Consider the following 17012-nt stretch of genomic DNA (forward strand, 5'->3'; position numbering starts at 1 on the left):
CCTGTACTTGCTTTTATCCACAACCAGCTTTCTACCCCGACCACCACTCTGTCTGACCTATGGTGACTTCAGGTTCAATCAACACTAGAACCAAAGACAGCAAACAGCTTTGCATGGACTTCTCCAGGAGCTCCCACAATCGCGTAGGGTCTAATGCATCACTCTCCAATAGGACTTCTGTGATGATCGAAGTGTTTTGTATATGAGCTGCCCAATATGATAGTCACTAATCACATGCCTGTGGCTACTGAGCACTTGAAATGTACCTAGTGCAAATGAGAAACTACATTTTTACTTAGTTAATTTTAACTCACTTAACTTTAAATTGCCACATGTGGCTAGTGGCTACCGTACTGAACAGCGCAGGTTTAGTGCCTAATAATAAATCTCTCATTCTTCATCACTTACAGTGGTTCTGTTTCTCTGGTTGCATCCTGACTGATATAGGCAGCGGCTGGTGACTATATGGGGGAAAAACATGTAGACAGAAAACCAGCATGCTAGGAATGAAGGGCTGTAGAACACAAAGAGACTGGGTCCCGGGAGGCTCACCTGCCTGTGACTGCTGAACTTCTTATTTGAGAAAAATAGACTCCATTTGAACTTGCCCTGTTGGGAGCCCCATCTCCATTCCAATCCCAAGGCCAGAATTATCAAGGTGAGCTAAAATATTCATGGAGAGCAAGCAGGCTGTGGTAAGATGTTCGTCGGCAGGTAATTTTTTCTTTATTCCACCATGATGACTTTTACCCCTTGCCTGTTCCCTATGCAGATCCTTCCATCTCCCAGTCCTTCCTCCTTCCCCAAGTGAATGTGACCTTCCTTACAGAATATAATTACCCCCTTTTGTCTGTCAAACTGGATTTTATTTGTTTAGACAGTTTTATTTATTTATTTAAGATTTTATTTATTTATTTGAGAGCGAGAGAATGAGAGAGAGCACATGAGAGGGGGGAGGGTCAGAGGGAGAAGCAGACTCCCTGCTAAGCAGGGAGCCCGATGCGGGACTCGATCCAGGGACTCCAGGATCATGACCTGAGCCGAAGGCAGTCGCTTAACCAACTGAGCCACCCAGGCGCCCTTGTTTAAACAGTTTTAAACACCAGCCCATTTTCAGGAGTCTGCAATTGTGACAACACAAAAGTGTTGTCTACTTTTGTCAGCTCTAGTTTCTAAAACCGGCCACTTACTAAAAAGCTTTACCAGGAATGGGTCTTTCCAGATGTGCTCTGCAAGGTTATCGTGAAGAAATTAATCCTGAACAAGATTTTCTTTCAAGGCTGTGCTTGACTAGAGAACAATGTGCAATGATTTCAAGCTGTGTTCACAAGCACAATTCTACACACAAGGAACATTTCTTTCTTTTTCTTTTCTTTCTTTTCTTGCTTACTTAAACAAGTGGGGATCCGTTAGGGTGTTGACATAGGAAAAGGCGAAATGCTGGCAACTGAATCAAAGCCAACAGCTCAACAGATAGCTCAGCGGTGCGCAGGGTTTGGTTCCTTGGACAACCACGCGAGCTTTTCACTTCCTCCTAATTCTGGTCCCGCCTTCTTAGTTTATCTTCCTGAGAATGTCAAAAGAAAAAGCAAAAGAAGATATTGGTTCTACTGCAAGAGGTCTTTGGTGCCTGCTGTTCCCTTCTTACACACATCTCCCGGGACTGGGTCCTTCTAACTTCTCTATTGTTCGGTGAGTCACTTTGCTTTCCCGTTGTTGCCTTGGGTGAATTCTGCGCACACCGCACAAGTGCCCCGCACTCCCTCCCGGCCCTCTGCTGGGGCTAAACGCTTCCTAGCCAAGGTCAGCGGCCGTGCGGCTTCCAGTACCCAACCCCGAGGGAACGGAACCGGGGGCACCGCGCCCCCGCCCAGCGCCGCGCGGGGCCGGCGTTCCGGCCCTCTCTTCTCCCGGTCCCGGCCGAGGCACTCGCAGTGCCCCCACGGGGTGTGGCGCGCGTTCCAGCCCTTGGGCAGCTGGCGGGCGCTAGCCCCAGGCGCCGTGACCCCGCGTCTGAGTCCGTCCCCAGGAGGGTGCGGAAGCGGTGGCGGCTGCCCCTGGGTGCGGGCTCCCGGCTGAGGTGGGCGCGGCTCGGCAAAGGAGCCTCGAGCGCCGCCCGGATGCTGCAGCCTAGCGGTGGCCTCTCCGAGAGCAACGCGAGCCCTGGGGCCGAGCCTTCCCTGGGCGCGCTGGGGGCCGGAAGGGGGCTCTGGACTTGGGTCCCTCCCCCTTTCCTTCAGCTTCTCGGAGCACTCCTGCTCTCAGACCCTCGTCCTCCCAGGTACGAGCCGGGAGAGGAGGGCGCATCTCTCCTCCCGGCACTCCGCCATGGGCAATATCTCCAATGACTCCTTGCCGAAAGACTGCAGGTCTCTGGAGTGGCTCCGCTCCGGCGAAAGCCCGGCCATCAGCTCGGTGATGTTCTCGGCCGGGGTGCTGGGGAACCTCATCGCGCTGGCGCTGCTGGCGCGCCGCTGGCAGGGGGACGCGGGACGCAGCGCAGGACGCGGCAACTCTATCTCCCTGTTCCACGTGCTGGTGACAGAGCTGGTGTTCACCGACCTGCTTGGGACCTGCCTCATCAGCCCGGTGGTGCTGGCTTCCTACGCTCGGAACCAGACCCTGGTGGCACTGGCGCCTAAGCGCCGCGCGTGCACCTACTTCGCCTTCGCCATGACCTTCTTCAGCCTGGCCACGATGCTCATGCTCTTCGCCATGGCCCTGGAGCGCTACCTAGCCATCGGGCACCCCTACTTCTACCAGCGCTGGGTCACGCGCCGAGGCGGCCTGGCCGTGCTGCCCGCCATCTACACGGTCTCTCTGCTCTTTTGCTCCCTGCCGTTGCTGGACTCCAAGCAGTACGTCCAGTACTGCCCCGGGACGTGGTGCTTCCTCCAGCCCGAGGACACCACGTACCTGCAGCTGTACGCCACCGTGCTACTGCTCCTCATCGTCGCGGTGCTCGCCTGCAACTTCAGTGTCATCCTCAACCTCATCCGCATGCACCGTCGGAGCAGGAGAAGTCGCTGCGGACCCAACTTGGGCAGCTGCCGGCATGGCCCTGGGACCCGCAGGAGAGGGGAAAGGGTGTCCATGGCGGAGGAGACGGACCACCTCATTCTCCTGGCTATTATGACCATCACCTTTGCGGTCTGCTCCTTGCCTTTCACGGTGAGTTAACTCACTTCGTTTCCACAGCCCAGCTCTGAGCAGCCTTCTCACTCTCTCCCCTCTCGCTCCCACACTGTCCACCGCCATGCCTTTGCAACTTCTAAAAATAAGTTCGGATTCTTGAGGTCTAGAGCCTTCTCTTCTCCCTGCTCACCTTCACCCCACTTCCTTCCTCCTCTAACTCTGGCCTTCAGCAGCTCTCTGCCAGTGTTTTCTCACACCTAATACAGTCCCCCTGAAAGGGATCCTTGGCCCTCTGCTAAGCCGGCCCAGACCCCCAGCCTAGAGTTACAAGGGGGGATATGTCCCTGTCCGCCTCTGCCAGCCTGGCTTCCTGTCTGAGGAGGAGGCAGCCCCTTCCACCTGTGGATGGGTATCAGCTACAACCTGACTTCCCCGAGCTGCAGTTCGCCTCTAGGTATTCCCCATTCACTGGTGCGAGTTCTCCATGCTTTGCCTTCTGTTTCTCCCAACACAAAATGTGGTACCCGACACCCAGCATTCTAGCTGCCATTTAGAATGGTCCCAAGTGAGAAGCATCCCTGTTGGTAAGCTTAGAGCATTCATTACTTGTCCTAAAAGTTCAACAAACACAGACTTTACAAGTTTCCCAATTTACATATTAGGAGCGTAACTCTTTGTGGCCATGAAAAAAAAAAGTGGACATTATATTATGTCCATAATGATAATTAAAGGGAAAGATGGTTGCTTGGGGAAACCTCTTGCTAAGCTTTTGCAATCCCTCTAAAGGAGGCATTTGTATCTTCTTACAAAATACCCTCTTCATATCACTATCAGAAATATCTACAGTTGTTCTTCAGCTTATAGTCATCCATTTGCTGAGCACAAAGCTACACACAGGAATGGCTGGTCCATCTCAGGGATGGGAGTTAGGCACGTCCAGCTGGTTCCATGACCAAGCAAGCCAGAGGCTGTCCCGGGGAACTGAAGACAGGAGCCCAGGTTTGGGAATGGCATGCTGTCCTAGTTTGGGGCAAGCTTAGCAGTTAGTTCCGTGTCGCTGTGAGTTTGAGCCTCCCCAGGCGTAACACAGGTAGCAGAGCCCGGGATGTGTCTGAGCATGGCCTCTTACCAGAAGGTGGGGCCGAGGAGTTTTGGTAGCCCCTCTTCCCACTCTTTTTTTTTTTTTAAGATTTTATTTATTTATCTGAGAGAGAGAGAATGAGAGAGAGCACATGAGAGGGGGGAGGGTCAGAGGGAGAAGCAGACTCCCTGCCGAGCAGGGAGCCCTATGCGGGACTCTATCCAGGGACTCCAGGATCATGACCTGAGCCGAAGGCAGTCGCTTAACCAACTGAGCCACCCAGGCGCCCGACCCCTCTTCCCACTCTTCAAAAGAACAAGACTGACCCTACAGGGAGTAAGCAGTCGGCAGTGACTCCCGCCTGCCACAGTCTTGGAGAAAAGAAAGAGCTAGACAGTGCCTACCATTAGCAGGTCTGAGCTGTAGAAACTAAAGCAGTAACTTTATCATACTTCCCACCTCCATCACTGCTGTGGATTATCTTCATATGCTCCTCCTCCGGGGTGGGGAAGGACACCTGTCCTCCTACGTGAACTGATTCATGGCTATGTTCTCTTCTCCCTGGTCCCCATTGTCCTCACACTCCTACCCCATTCTCCGTCAGGGCGGAAGCTGGTCTGAATCCATAAGTGACAGGAAGGTACCCCCTTATGAACTGAGGTAGCACTGCAGGACCCTGCCTCTTCCATTCCACCCTGAACCAGAGCATTTGTACAGCAGAAAGGCTGTGATGTAGAAACCGGCATGGCTTCTACGCCTTTCTTTTGCGTTACTAGTAGAAACTTTTGATGTCATGTTAGGAGTTAAATCAACTTTTTTGGGTCGGGACAAAGATGCAGAACACGTATCTATGAGAGAAAAAGCATTTCCAGTTCCACTAAACAACTTAGAATCCAACTTAGAGGATTAAAGGATTAAAGAATCCAACCCTTTCTGAGTTGGGCAGTGCCGGTCTTGGCCTGGTGAGAATTGGGAGGTCAGTTCTTGGAGTCTCATCTGTGATTCTTGAGTGTATAATTAAAAATAGCCCCTATCCCCAGCCACTTAAATAGCTTGGGAATGGGCTCTGAGGGGACCACATGCTTGTGAACAGGATTATTATTCCCTAAACCCTTTAGAGGAAGACAACAGGAGGAAAAGGTCTCTCCTTTGATCATGACTAACTCATTGCATAAATATATTATAAAACATAAAGGCAGTGATTTTCAACAGGTTCCCCTGTTTTCAAGTCAATTTGCCTTTTATCATGAGAACTCAATCCTTGCTATATGTCGATTTTCAAGTCTCCCTGTCTAAACACACACACACACACACACATTTATATGAATATTTATTTTCCCCCTTTATTTACTATTAAGCCAGGGGCAGCTCCAGAGTTGCCAAATGGAAGGGGCTTGGAGCTAGAAGTCTGGTTAGAAGGAGTAGGGGAGTAGGAGGTTTGCTTTGAAGCTGTGTTTTTATTTAGATGGCCTGTTTATGGCTTGAGGACGCCAGATGAAGATTATGAGGGCCCTTTATGATAGTGGCATTAACACTATCAGCAAATATTACCCAGGTTTGCTTCTGCATGGATTCATGGCCAAGATTCCCAAAGAGTGGGGGAAACCTAGGGTAAACATAATCAGAAAGCCAGACACACTGATCCTTGCCTTGGGGCTAACATGACATGTTATCCAGATGAAGAATTGGTAACTCACGAGGCCCCAAATAGATATTTGAACTGTACCTTGAATGGGGAGTATCAAGTTGACTTTTAGTAAGGAAATTTACATTGACCATTGACTAATTTTACTTTGTCAATAGATTATTGATACTTGTTAGAACCTTTCATTTGCACAGCACTTTAAACCTTATGAAATACTGTAGTATCCTGATTTTGGTTATCTCGTGGAGGGCTTACCTGATGATTCCAAAGCTGCAGCTACTGTCTGGTGCATACATTCTGCTATTTCAGAATGCTTGCCATGGGCCCTGGGAGGGGGGACACCTTCCCCTCATGTCCTTTTCGTCTACTTGGCCCGCACTAAAACTGTGGTCAGAAATGGCCTTCACCAATCTCCCACAGAAGGCAGGTATCATTTCCACACATCCTAACTGGGACACCGTTAGACAAGGCAAAGACTTGTGGTGGCCTTCAGAAATTCTCCTGTTCCTCCAACAGAACATATGCAGTCCAATAGAAGTACATTGAGCCACATATGGAATTTTAAATGTTTTATTAGCCAAATAACAAAAAGTAAAAAGAAATGGTAAAAATTAATCAGTAATTTTATTTAACCCAATATATCCAAAATATTTTCACTTCAAAATGTAATCAATGTAAAGTGATTATTAATGAGCTATTCCAACTAATTGACTTCCTTGTTCCCAGAAAGTACTAGCAATCTACTCTATCTCTGTCTGTTTCTTCCTCAGGATAACAGAGCTGCTTTCTATGTCCCTCAAAAGTGGGCCACACCACTAGCCCAGTAAAGAGATTTCACAGCTGTGTACCCAGTGGGGCACCAGCCTTTTCCAGTGATCCAGGAGTGAGGGAAGGAGGGGAGTGGGAAATTTAGGAAACCTGGAACCATTCATGTCAGCATTGTCCCAAGGGGGGGAGGGTGCAGGTTAGAATTACTGCTTCCTCCAAGAACACCAGTCTTCCACACATCCTAACTGGGACTTCCAATGTTTGGAAGTGATAACTATGGAAATGTAAAATACCCAGCACCCTGTAATGAAGTCAAGTTCAACCTTCAAATATCATTATTGTCAACATCAAAATGGCTAACTTTTTGACTGTTAATTTTTACGTACACTAACCCATTATCTTCACAACAACCTGCAAAATAGATAGTATTATTGTTTCCGTTTTACAGATGAGGCAAATAACACCCTGGGTCCCCCAGCTAGTGAGTGCTAGAGCTGGGATTCAAAGCCAGACAGTTTAAAAATGCACAGAGTCTACCCTCCCAACCACAGTACTATCAGAGAAAAAGTACTTCTTTCAGGGGTAACGTGTGAAAAGATTTCATAAAGGAATGGTGAAGATGTTATAAGTATCTAGATCATTTTGTCTCAATTCCAACTTGTTAGCCTTTTTTTTTTAAGATTTTTTTAATTAATTAATTTATTTATTTGAGAGAGAGCGAGAGAGCACTCACACCCCAGTTGGGATGGGGAGGAAGGAGCAGAGGGGGAAAGAATCCCAAGTGGACTCGGTGTTAAGCACTGGGGTGGGGGGGGTGGGGCTCAATCCCACAACCCTATGATCATGACCTGAGCCAAAACCAAGAATCAACACTCAACTGACTGAGCCACCCAGGTGCCCCCCCCCCAACTTGTTCACTTTAAAAATAAAATGGCAAAGACCTTTTTTTCCATGCCATCAAGGGGCCTGAGCTGGGGCCAAGTATGCGGTTCCTTTCTTTCTTCTCCACAGTCCTATGAATTGAAAGGCTGACACTGAGATTTAAGGAGATTGGCTAATATAAATACTGGTCTAAATTAAGAAATAATCAGATTACCCCTCACATAAAATCTTCTGTTGTTACACATAAAACATTTCTTATGTGATAAAAAAAACCCCAAAAAACCTCTGTTGTCGTTAGGAAATGGCATTAATTTGGCTGCCCAATATGAAATCATGCATGGGACCAACAACATATTCCAAACTGTTTATGTACTAAAGGGATAGTGTATAAATTAATGAATTCCTCCTTATGTTGATCAGCTGTTGCCACCATTTCACAGAGATAAATAGAAACTTTTTTCCTGAAATGGAACAGAACACAGAAATTATATCAGACCTCCATTCTTGCCTCAGATACTGTTTGTGTTTTAATTTCCAACCCACGTCAAGTTACTTGGTCACTACTTTGCCAATAGCTGTGGACAGCTGCTGGTCATTTTAAACTGCTTTCTACTTGCCATTAGAATATTTTATTCAGTTCCAAAATTTCAAAAGTGAACCATTGCCTCATTCTAAAACTGTTTTCATCTTTAGAAATTCTTTAGGGCTGTAATTTCTAGGCAAACCTGATTAGTGGAAATATGATCTTCAAAATACAGAACAAACTCAAGTAAACAGTGCTGGAGTTTCCTGTTCATTCCTGGAACTCTTCATGTAAAATGTAACATGAATGGGGGTTGTAAAACTTTTATGAAATTTGTTGTTTATGTACATGGAAAATACCACCGTTCTAGTAGGGATAAAAGAGAAATTCAGAACTCTTCATGCATAACCACAGTGAATTTGCTTGGTAATATTTTAAGTTATATCCATGAACTATGGGAAATCCTTTTATCATTTCTGCATCACCAATGGTATGCTTGGGGATTGGTGAAATCATTTTAAGACACGTGACCTTTTAAGAGAACGTTCCTCTATATGAGTGTTTTCATTTGACACCTTTTCCTTTGCCATTATAAAATGGTGGTTGTGATAAAGAAAAACAGCTTTTAAGGATGGTGTTTCTTTCTTTGGCATGTCAAGAGCCCGTCACAGTATTAAGTTAAAAATAAAGGGTCTGCCTTGGGCTCAGGTCATGATCTGGGGTCCTAGGATGAGTCTCGCATCAGGCTTCCTGCTCAGCAGGGAGTCTGCGTCCCCCTCCTTCTGCCCCTCCCCTGATCATGCTTGCTCTCTCTCTGTCTCATAAATAAATAAAATCTTTTTTTTTTTTTAAAGGAATGGAATGGAATAGGATAGGATAGAAATGGTGAGGGACTGATCTCCAGAAACATGGTGTTTAGGAAGACAAGTTTCTTTCCACCTTAAGGTTTAAGACCCAGTTAATTTGCAACTTGGTCTGCTCGGTTTCCATTCGCTTCTCCTGTCCTCTATTTTGTAGCTTCTGACCACCAAACTCCACCCTTATCTTGATCTCACATCCACTGTGCCTCAGTTTATATGACCAATATATACCAAGCTTCATTCTTCTCAGAATAATTTGCTGCCTAAAATTGCCCCCCTCTAACAGAACACTAGACTGAAGTCTTCTGCAGTTAGGACATATGGGTGATGGGAAGGGCCAGGAATAGGGAAAGTGCATTTGGGCAAGCCAAAACTTCCCGTGGACCAGGGTTCTTCCTGAATTCCATGGACAGCACCTGGATCACTTTGAAATCATTTGCAAAATCTTGTGTTTATATGAGTTCTGGGTAGATGTTCCAGTGTGCCCATCATTTTTTTTTTAAGAATTAAGAGCCATGAGCCTGGAATATACAAGCCCAGAGCTCTAAACTTTAGCATTAACTCTCTTTGTTTCCAGCCCTGGGGTTACTGGAAGCACAATGCAGGGAACACTCTTTGGTGCTGGAGCCCTATCTATGCCCCAGTCTTTCCTCAAAGGGACAGAGGCTCCTGTTCCCTCCACCACAAAGCACCTGGGATTTGGGGGAAGGGATTTCTTTAAAACATCATATACCTGGAAAATACTGTCCCCCCAAAAGTTTTTTGTTTAAAAAAAATTTTTTTTTGAAGTATAGCTGACACCAAAAGTTTTTTAAAGAAGGGATTATATAGGGGCACCTGGGTGGCTCAGTTGGTTAAGCATCTGCCTTTGGCTCAGGTCATGATCCCAGGATCCTGGGATCGAGCCCCGCATCGGGCTCCTTGCTCAGCAGGAAGCCTGCTTCTCCCTCTCCCTCTGTTCCTCCCCCTGCTTGTGCTCTCTCTCTCTCTGTCAAATAAATAAATAAAATCTTAAAAAAAAAAAAGAATGGATTATATAAAGCCATAGCCAGGACACCCAAATGTCTTTCACAAGGCAGGTAAACATATAATAATCTCTGCCTGCAATTTAACTGTGCAAAGTGTGGAGGAAAGAGGGGTGCCTGGGTGGCTCAGTCGATTGAGCATCCGACTCTTGATTAAGACTTACGAATCGCTGACCTCTACCTCTGAAGCTAATAATATTATATGTTAATTAATTGAATTTAAATAAAAAATACAAGTGAAAAAAATTTTTAAATAAAATCTTTTAGTAAACATCCAATATATTTATACATATATATAAATTATACATATGTAGCACTATGCAGACATATCATGTAGATTACCAAAAAAAAGGTGTGAAGGAAAGAAAAGCCCCAAAGAAAGACAAGTAGATACAGCCGTGGTTTTTAAGTTGATAAACAAGAACAGTCATACCCACAAACCTTTGTGACAACTTTGCAAACAAGGCTCTTATGAAACCATATCAGTTAGTGGTGAACTTCACGTGAGACTTTACATCACAGGCCTTTTTTTTTTTATTTAAGATTTTATATATTTATTTGAGAGAGAGAGCACAAGCAAGGGAGCAGCAGAGGGAGGGGGAGAAGCAGGCTCCCCACTGAGCATCGAGCCTGGACAAGGGGCATGATCCCAGGACTCTGAAGGCAGACGCTTAACCGACTGCGCCACCCATGTGCCCCGCATCACAAGCTTTTTATGTAGAAGTTGGCAGAGTGTGTGGTGGCTAAAAGGCAAGTTCTGGTCCCACTGCTTGGGAGTGTGGTTCTGTGGCTTCCCTACTTACCTGGAGTGTGATTTGGGGCATGGTAACTAATCTTCTAGGCCCTGATTTCCTCTTTGCTAAAATAGGAATAATAATATTTTGCAAGTTGGTGTAAGGATTAAACAGAATAAGGCCTACAAATTGCTTAGCCCCATGCCTGACACACAGAGGTCTTCAGTAAATATTAACTGCTATCTGCATAGGGTTCAACTTCCAAAGGAAAATCAGATTGCATATTAATGATCAGAAATTGGATTCTGGAAGCTCAACGTCATTTGTTTGACCAGGCCCTAAGTGGGTCTTTTATTTTTAAGTGTGATAAATGAATAATTTTAAACTCTTTCAGGTGTTGGATAAAGGTTCTAAAACAGAGGTTCTCAACCTTGGCTGCAGGTTAGAATCACCCAGGTTGATTTAAAACCCTTGATACCCATGTTACAGCCCAGATTAATTATATCAGAGTCTCTGGGGGTGGGAGCAAGCCATCAGAGTAGTTTTAACAATCCTCAGGTGATTTCAATGAACAACCAAATAAAGTTCTCATCTGCTCTAACGTTCTGAAACCACAATGGAGTTGCATTAACAGTAGGGAAGTAGCTCAGAAGAACAGTGCCCCGGCCGGAGCCAAGATGAAATTTTCCACGGGAGGCTGAAAGGATTCTATATCATCATAGAAGTTGAATCTAAAGAACACAGATTTTCATCCATACCACTTTGTAGGTATCAAAACAAACTCTATATTCTTAGCAAAGCCCTATAGAGTGAGCCTATCCTAAGAACTTAAAACTAACTTGTTTAGATTTTTCTCATAGCAAATTGATTAGTAGTGTAGGCAAAAACGTGTTTAAGTTCTATCAGCCTCCGAAGCTGAATTCCGGAATCTCACTGAAACATCACTCATTAACTGACCTATCAATTGGGTCAGCCTTTAATTAAAGTCTAGGATCAGCTGGAAGGAGAGGGGAATGTGGAGTTATTGGGTTTCAGTTTGGGGTGATGAAAAAAAGATTCTGGAGAAGGATGGTGGTGATGTAGTCTGTGTTCTTTTACCTGATGGCCAGTCAGGGGCGGCCACCAGAGGAGCACGGGAGAGGCTCAGGAAAATAAAGTTTGTCATACTGACAGGTCCTGTGCACAACACCAGGGCCAACACCAGGGCCACAAGGGAAAACAGTAGTGTGGGTCCGGAGGCAGAAGGGACAGAAGCAGGAGGACAACCTGGGCCTTTACAGAGGAATATTGCCTCCTGGGATATAGGGCCAGATGGAGGGGCCCCCGGCTTGATTACTGTGCATATCAAAGGACTGCTTCAGGGGAGCCCTGGGCTGTTCTTAAGAATGTAGCCCTGGGGAGGGGCAGTCTCTTCCCTGCCAGAAAGCTTTTAAGATGTCAAAGCATCTTGATATACAGAAAACAAAAAACATAGACAATACAGTTGCACAACAATATATATATACTAATGTCACTGATGATACACTTGAAAATGGTTAAAATGGTAGATTTTATGCTGTGTGTATTTCACAATCAAAAACAAACCCAAGTATCCACAATATCAAAAACTGTGAACTCTAGGCAAGAGGCAAGAACCAAAGGGGGAAAAATGGGGAGGTCGGAAAAGACAAAACTTACATCAGAAACTTCAAGGGTCGCTTTTCCCAGCGTCAAAAGAATAAATTGCCTTCTATAAAATCTTTGCTAACTTCTGAGATGCAAATTTTAAGCATTTCTAAAAATTACCCAGTATAGTGGACAAAAAGGAAAGGAAACAAATAGTACAGAATTGCTTCATCCTCTAAAACCATTTTTCACTTCTCATTGCTCTGTCACTCTAACGAGATCAGGAGCGATGATACCGTACAGGTCATTCACCACTGAAAACCCGACTCGTCTCCATGTGTGACGCCGGAGCACTAAACCCTCGCCACACCGCCCAGGATGGCTGCCCAATTCACTGTCATCGCATGCTTTAGTGAAGCTCGATCATAAACTCTGCTACAGACTTTTTGTCCAACAGAGTGTCAGTTGTTTGTGTAGTAACTAATATACTTGAATCTATCAGACTTTTGTACGCTCTTATCCTGAATTTCTAAACTCCCAAATCGCTCCTTAGACATACCATATAAGCACTGTATATTTCTCAGCCAAAATAGTTTGGCTGACAAGAAAATGATTGCTCCATTGCATATTCCCACCTAACTTTCCTCTTCTCTGTATAAATCAGGGAAATCCACCATCACTTCTTTTTCCTTGCTCATGCGCCAAGTCTCTCCTCCATCCCCTATTCCAAGATTCTTGGCATAAACACCTGTGGCTGCCAAACCTTCCCACTCTTATGCTAACATAAGCAACCCAAAGATGACTACTCTTCTCCTTCCCTGCAATTCGCTTTGTAGAACCAGTTGCCAGATGCCTGCAGAATAAGTACCAGGGGAAAAGGAAATAAACCATTCCTTTTTCTGGGAAAGGACTGTGGAGGAATGAAGTTGTAGCTCTCTAACTCACTCCCACTGGTAAGAAAGTCCCTAGAACATTATAAAGAATTGGTTTCAAAGATTGGGTATGAGGGGCGCCCGGGTGGCTCAGTCGGTTAAGCATCTGCCTTCAGCTCTGGTCATGATCCCAGGGTTTGGGGATCCAGCCCCGAGGCAGGCTCCCTGCTCAGTGGGGAGTCTGCTTCTCCTTCTCCCTCTCCCCAGACCCCTGCTCCTGTGTTCACTCTCTTTCTCTCTCAAATAAATCTTAAAAAAAAAGACAAAAAAAGACTGGGTGTGATTTCTTTCCATTTGTTTTCCTCTTTTCTGTAAGCTATGTGAAGTGTTTGATCGTTATCAAGCATGTCCTGTTCTATTCCTTTCAATCTTACCAAAAAGTTGCATTGATCCCAAAATATATAAGGAATCAGATGAGAGCTGGTATACCTGTTTGAAAACATTAGTCAGCGTGCAAAATATGTCATGTTTCCAGTATTTAGAACATTGTTCTAAAGGCCTTTGTTTTGGCTATCTGAATATAGCCCATGGTTGAGCCCTTTACTAACTAGTGTCAAGGAAGTTGTAATTTATGTCCTGAGTCTGCCAACTAAGTGGCCTGGGAACTTGGGCAAGTCACCTAACTTCTCTCATGTCAGTGTCCTCACTGGTAATCTGGAGATATGGACAACATTGTGGGGTCCTTACTGAGCAAGCACTGTTTTAAATAGTGTACACATACTACTTCCTGTCATCTTCCCAACAAACCTAAGAAGTAGTATTGCTATCATTATCACCCATTTTAAAGATGTAGTAACTGAGGCACAAAGAGGTTAGTGTTCTTTCCTGTGGTTCCAAAGCTATATATGGAGCCAGGATTGAAACCCAGGCAGTCCCATGTCCAGAACCCATGCTCTGGGTACCTTTTCTCACTGAACTGTGATAATTAAATCAGATTAAATATTTGGACGTAAATGTAACATATTGTTATTACCTCTCCTGAAGTTCACTTCCTCGTCTGTCAAAAGGAGACAATACTTATATTTCAGAGTTTTTGTCAGGAATAAACATATGGAAGAAAACTGAGATTTGCTACCCATCTGTCAACACCCCTGGTACACAAAAAAAACCCATTTTGCTCTTAAGAAATTGCACATGCTCCAAGCCTGTCCACTGCTACAATATAAAACTAATATCATTTTTCCTTTTTGCTTCTTACAGATTTTTGCATATATGGATGAAACCGCCCAAAAAAACAAGTGGGACCTCCAAGCTCTTAGATTTTTATCAATCAATTCAATAATTGACCCTTGGGTCTTTGCCATCCTTAGGCCTCCTGTTCTGAGACTAATGCGTTCAGTCCTCTGTTGTCGGGTTTCATTAAGAACACAAGATGCAACACCAACTTCCTGTTCTCTACAGTCCAATGCCAGTAAGTAGATTGACCTTTGTCGACAATAGTTAAGAAGTGCTTCATTAGCCAGCATCTGGAAGATCATTTTGAAATGGCTGCTTGGAGAAATGAGAAAAGTAAGTTTACAAATCCAACAACGCCACCCTAATAAAACAGAGTGAACAAACCTCTCAGCGATAGATTGGGGCTACAGAGGTGCTGACAAGGCACTTCATGGAAGGTGTTGGAAGGATCTATAAGACCTACCCTCCATGAGCAGGTCAATGAGGTTGGGCTTTGGAGGAAAAACCAACTGCTTTGAGGATCCAGTTGCCTTTTGATTTAAGCTTTCCTGTTGAGTGAGAAAGCATGTGGTTTTGTAATTTGTTTAAAACCCTAAATAGTTACTGTGTTTTCTATTTTAATCTTCTACGCTACTGTCGTTATAAACATGCAGTGTGCAGTCAGACCAGATGAAACTTCGGGTGTCTCCTCTACGAAGGCAGTACTTGGAAGCGACTAAGACTGGTGTCTTGTGTTGCTTAACAAACCCTTTGTCTGGCCAATGAATTTGGAAATCACAGGCACTTTGTACCGTCCTATTTGTGTATATGGGAGGTCTCTCTGGTCACCACGGTATTATGTGTGAAGAAGGCTCAGCTGGTTAACGTCACCTTTTTACTAGTCCTTTAGAAGCTGTGTGTCAAAGTATTTGGTTATTTATTTTATAATGTCCATTGTGCTAAGAGTAATCAAGAACACTTTTGGAATTTTCCTCTCAACAAGAAATAATAGGCTATTAAGAGAGTCTCAAATTCTGATTAATACTCTTCATTCTATTTCCAGGGAGGGGAAATGTGGCTATGTCTGTAGCTGAATATTAGAATTAAAAACTGAAAAATCTGGTCAATTCTCAATAAACCCTGAAACTCCTCTATTGCTCATGATGAGGCTGTGACTAACATCTACTTGATAAGATGACTGTGTTTTAGCAAAACTCATGCATCTACACTTTTATCCAGGAAACATGGTTTGACTCATACTATATAGGAAATCATGCAACAGTGAGTCATGTCTTAATATGTTTCTAAATCTAGATGTTTGGCATGGTATAAACCCGACATCAGTGTTTCAGCAAATTTGCACCGTTCAATCATCTTAGTTACTGCGTAAACTCATCTGAAATGTTATGAAAATAAACTATGAAACAAAAATTTGAAAATGGAATAGTATTTGATGAATTCCCCCAAGTAACAGTTTCTAGAGTAGATATAATATTTTTAATAAGATAAAAGTAGAAAAAATATATTTATTTTGGCAGGCAGGTTTTTAAAGTGTGGTTGCATTATAATTTAGATATTAAAATATTCAGTATAGTACTTGGTATTAGAGGATTTTTTTCCCCTTACAGTATGATCTTCAGAATAGTAGAACCATTTTATTTATTTATTTATTTTGCAGTGAGTGTTATTACAGGATAGCTGTTATAAAAAAAGAAAAAGGGATGTTAGTTTTTTCCAAAGTCTCATTGAATTGCTTATGTAAAACCAGCTCCTATAAGTAGTTATCAAACTAGGTGATCACTTAAAGTGATTCCAAGCCAATCTAGCATCAGACACAATCTATGTCAAATCAGCTCTTATTTTTAAAAGAATAAATAAATGGTTTGCTTTTCTACTAATTTAAACAAACCAGGCAAAATTTAACTTAACTGAAATCTGGACGGGTAAATAAATCTTCCCTGCACACAAGTATTCTAAAGTTAAGAAATTGTTCTAAATAGGATTAATTACGCTCATGGGTAATTCCTAAACATAAAATTCTGAAGTTACTTTGAATCTGGAAGATTGATTTCTTTTATTAGATGACTGTTTTTTCCACCAAATGAAAATGTTAACTACAATCCTTTACTCCACCTCACCACTCCCCAGAAATTCTGGAATAATGCCTGAGAACTTTTAAAAAAGGAAAAGGCACACTTGAACATAGTATCACTAGTAGGAACACAATGATTCACTCTGGGGGCCCAATATATAAGAATTTAAACCACTTATTTAAGAACTAGTAGGTTTCTAGAGCTTTGTTTCTTAATGTACTCCTGCTCCTTGCATTGTGTTAAATGGCTAAATCCTGTTGTTTCGCCTGCATATACAAAGAAGGAATTGAATGTAAAAATCCTATGTAATAGTGAATCACCTATTACTAATGGCAATTTAAAGGTAACAAAAAAATTTACTTAGAATAGATATGTAAATATTTCCTTTCTAAAAATCTCATCACATCAGACATGCCTGTTTATACTTACTGACTCATTTTCAAATTAAATAAAAAGCAAGGGCTTAGCCTGGTATATTAGAGAACTGAGCTGTGATAAAAGAAGATACCAATTTTATTCATTGTCCCCGACAGTCAGTGGGATGAAAAGGGAGAAACTATAGTGGATTTTCACC

The 17012-nt window shown here is 43.7% G+C and overlaps 1 protein-coding gene across 3 annotated transcripts; it reads left to right on the forward strand.

The window, feature by feature from the left end:
* Positions 1-1503: 1503 nt before the first annotated feature.
* PTGER2 (prostaglandin E receptor 2) lies at positions 1504-15784 on the forward strand. 3 transcript variants are annotated; one of them, XM_064571055.1, is made up of 3 exons: positions 1504-3171; positions 13095-13211; positions 14391-14526. In XM_064571055.1, exons 1-2 carry the CDS (start codon positions 2329-2331, stop codon positions 13188-13190), a joined length of 939 nt encoding a protein of 312 aa, XP_064427125.1. In that variant the 5' UTR covers positions 1504-2328; the 3' UTR covers positions 13191-13211; positions 14391-14526. The 3 variants fall into 3 exon arrangements, with proteins under 3 accessions (XP_064427125.1, XP_064427124.1, XP_045756815.1); XM_064571054.1 differs by lacking the exon at positions 13095-13211 and having other exon boundaries at positions 1512-1692; positions 2282-3171; positions 14391-15784; XM_045900859.3 differs by lacking the exon at positions 13095-13211 and having other exon boundaries at positions 1513-3171; positions 14391-15784.
* The last annotated feature ends 1228 nt before the right edge of the window (positions 15785-17012 follow it).

This window comes from Mirounga angustirostris, unplaced genomic scaffold (genome assembly GCF_029215605.1).
Source record: "Mirounga angustirostris isolate CCGP_5_RB_7025 unplaced genomic scaffold, mMirAng1.0.hap1 SCAF_9, whole genome shotgun sequence".
Lineage (NCBI taxonomy): Eukaryota > Metazoa > Chordata > Mammalia > Carnivora > Phocidae > Mirounga > Mirounga angustirostris.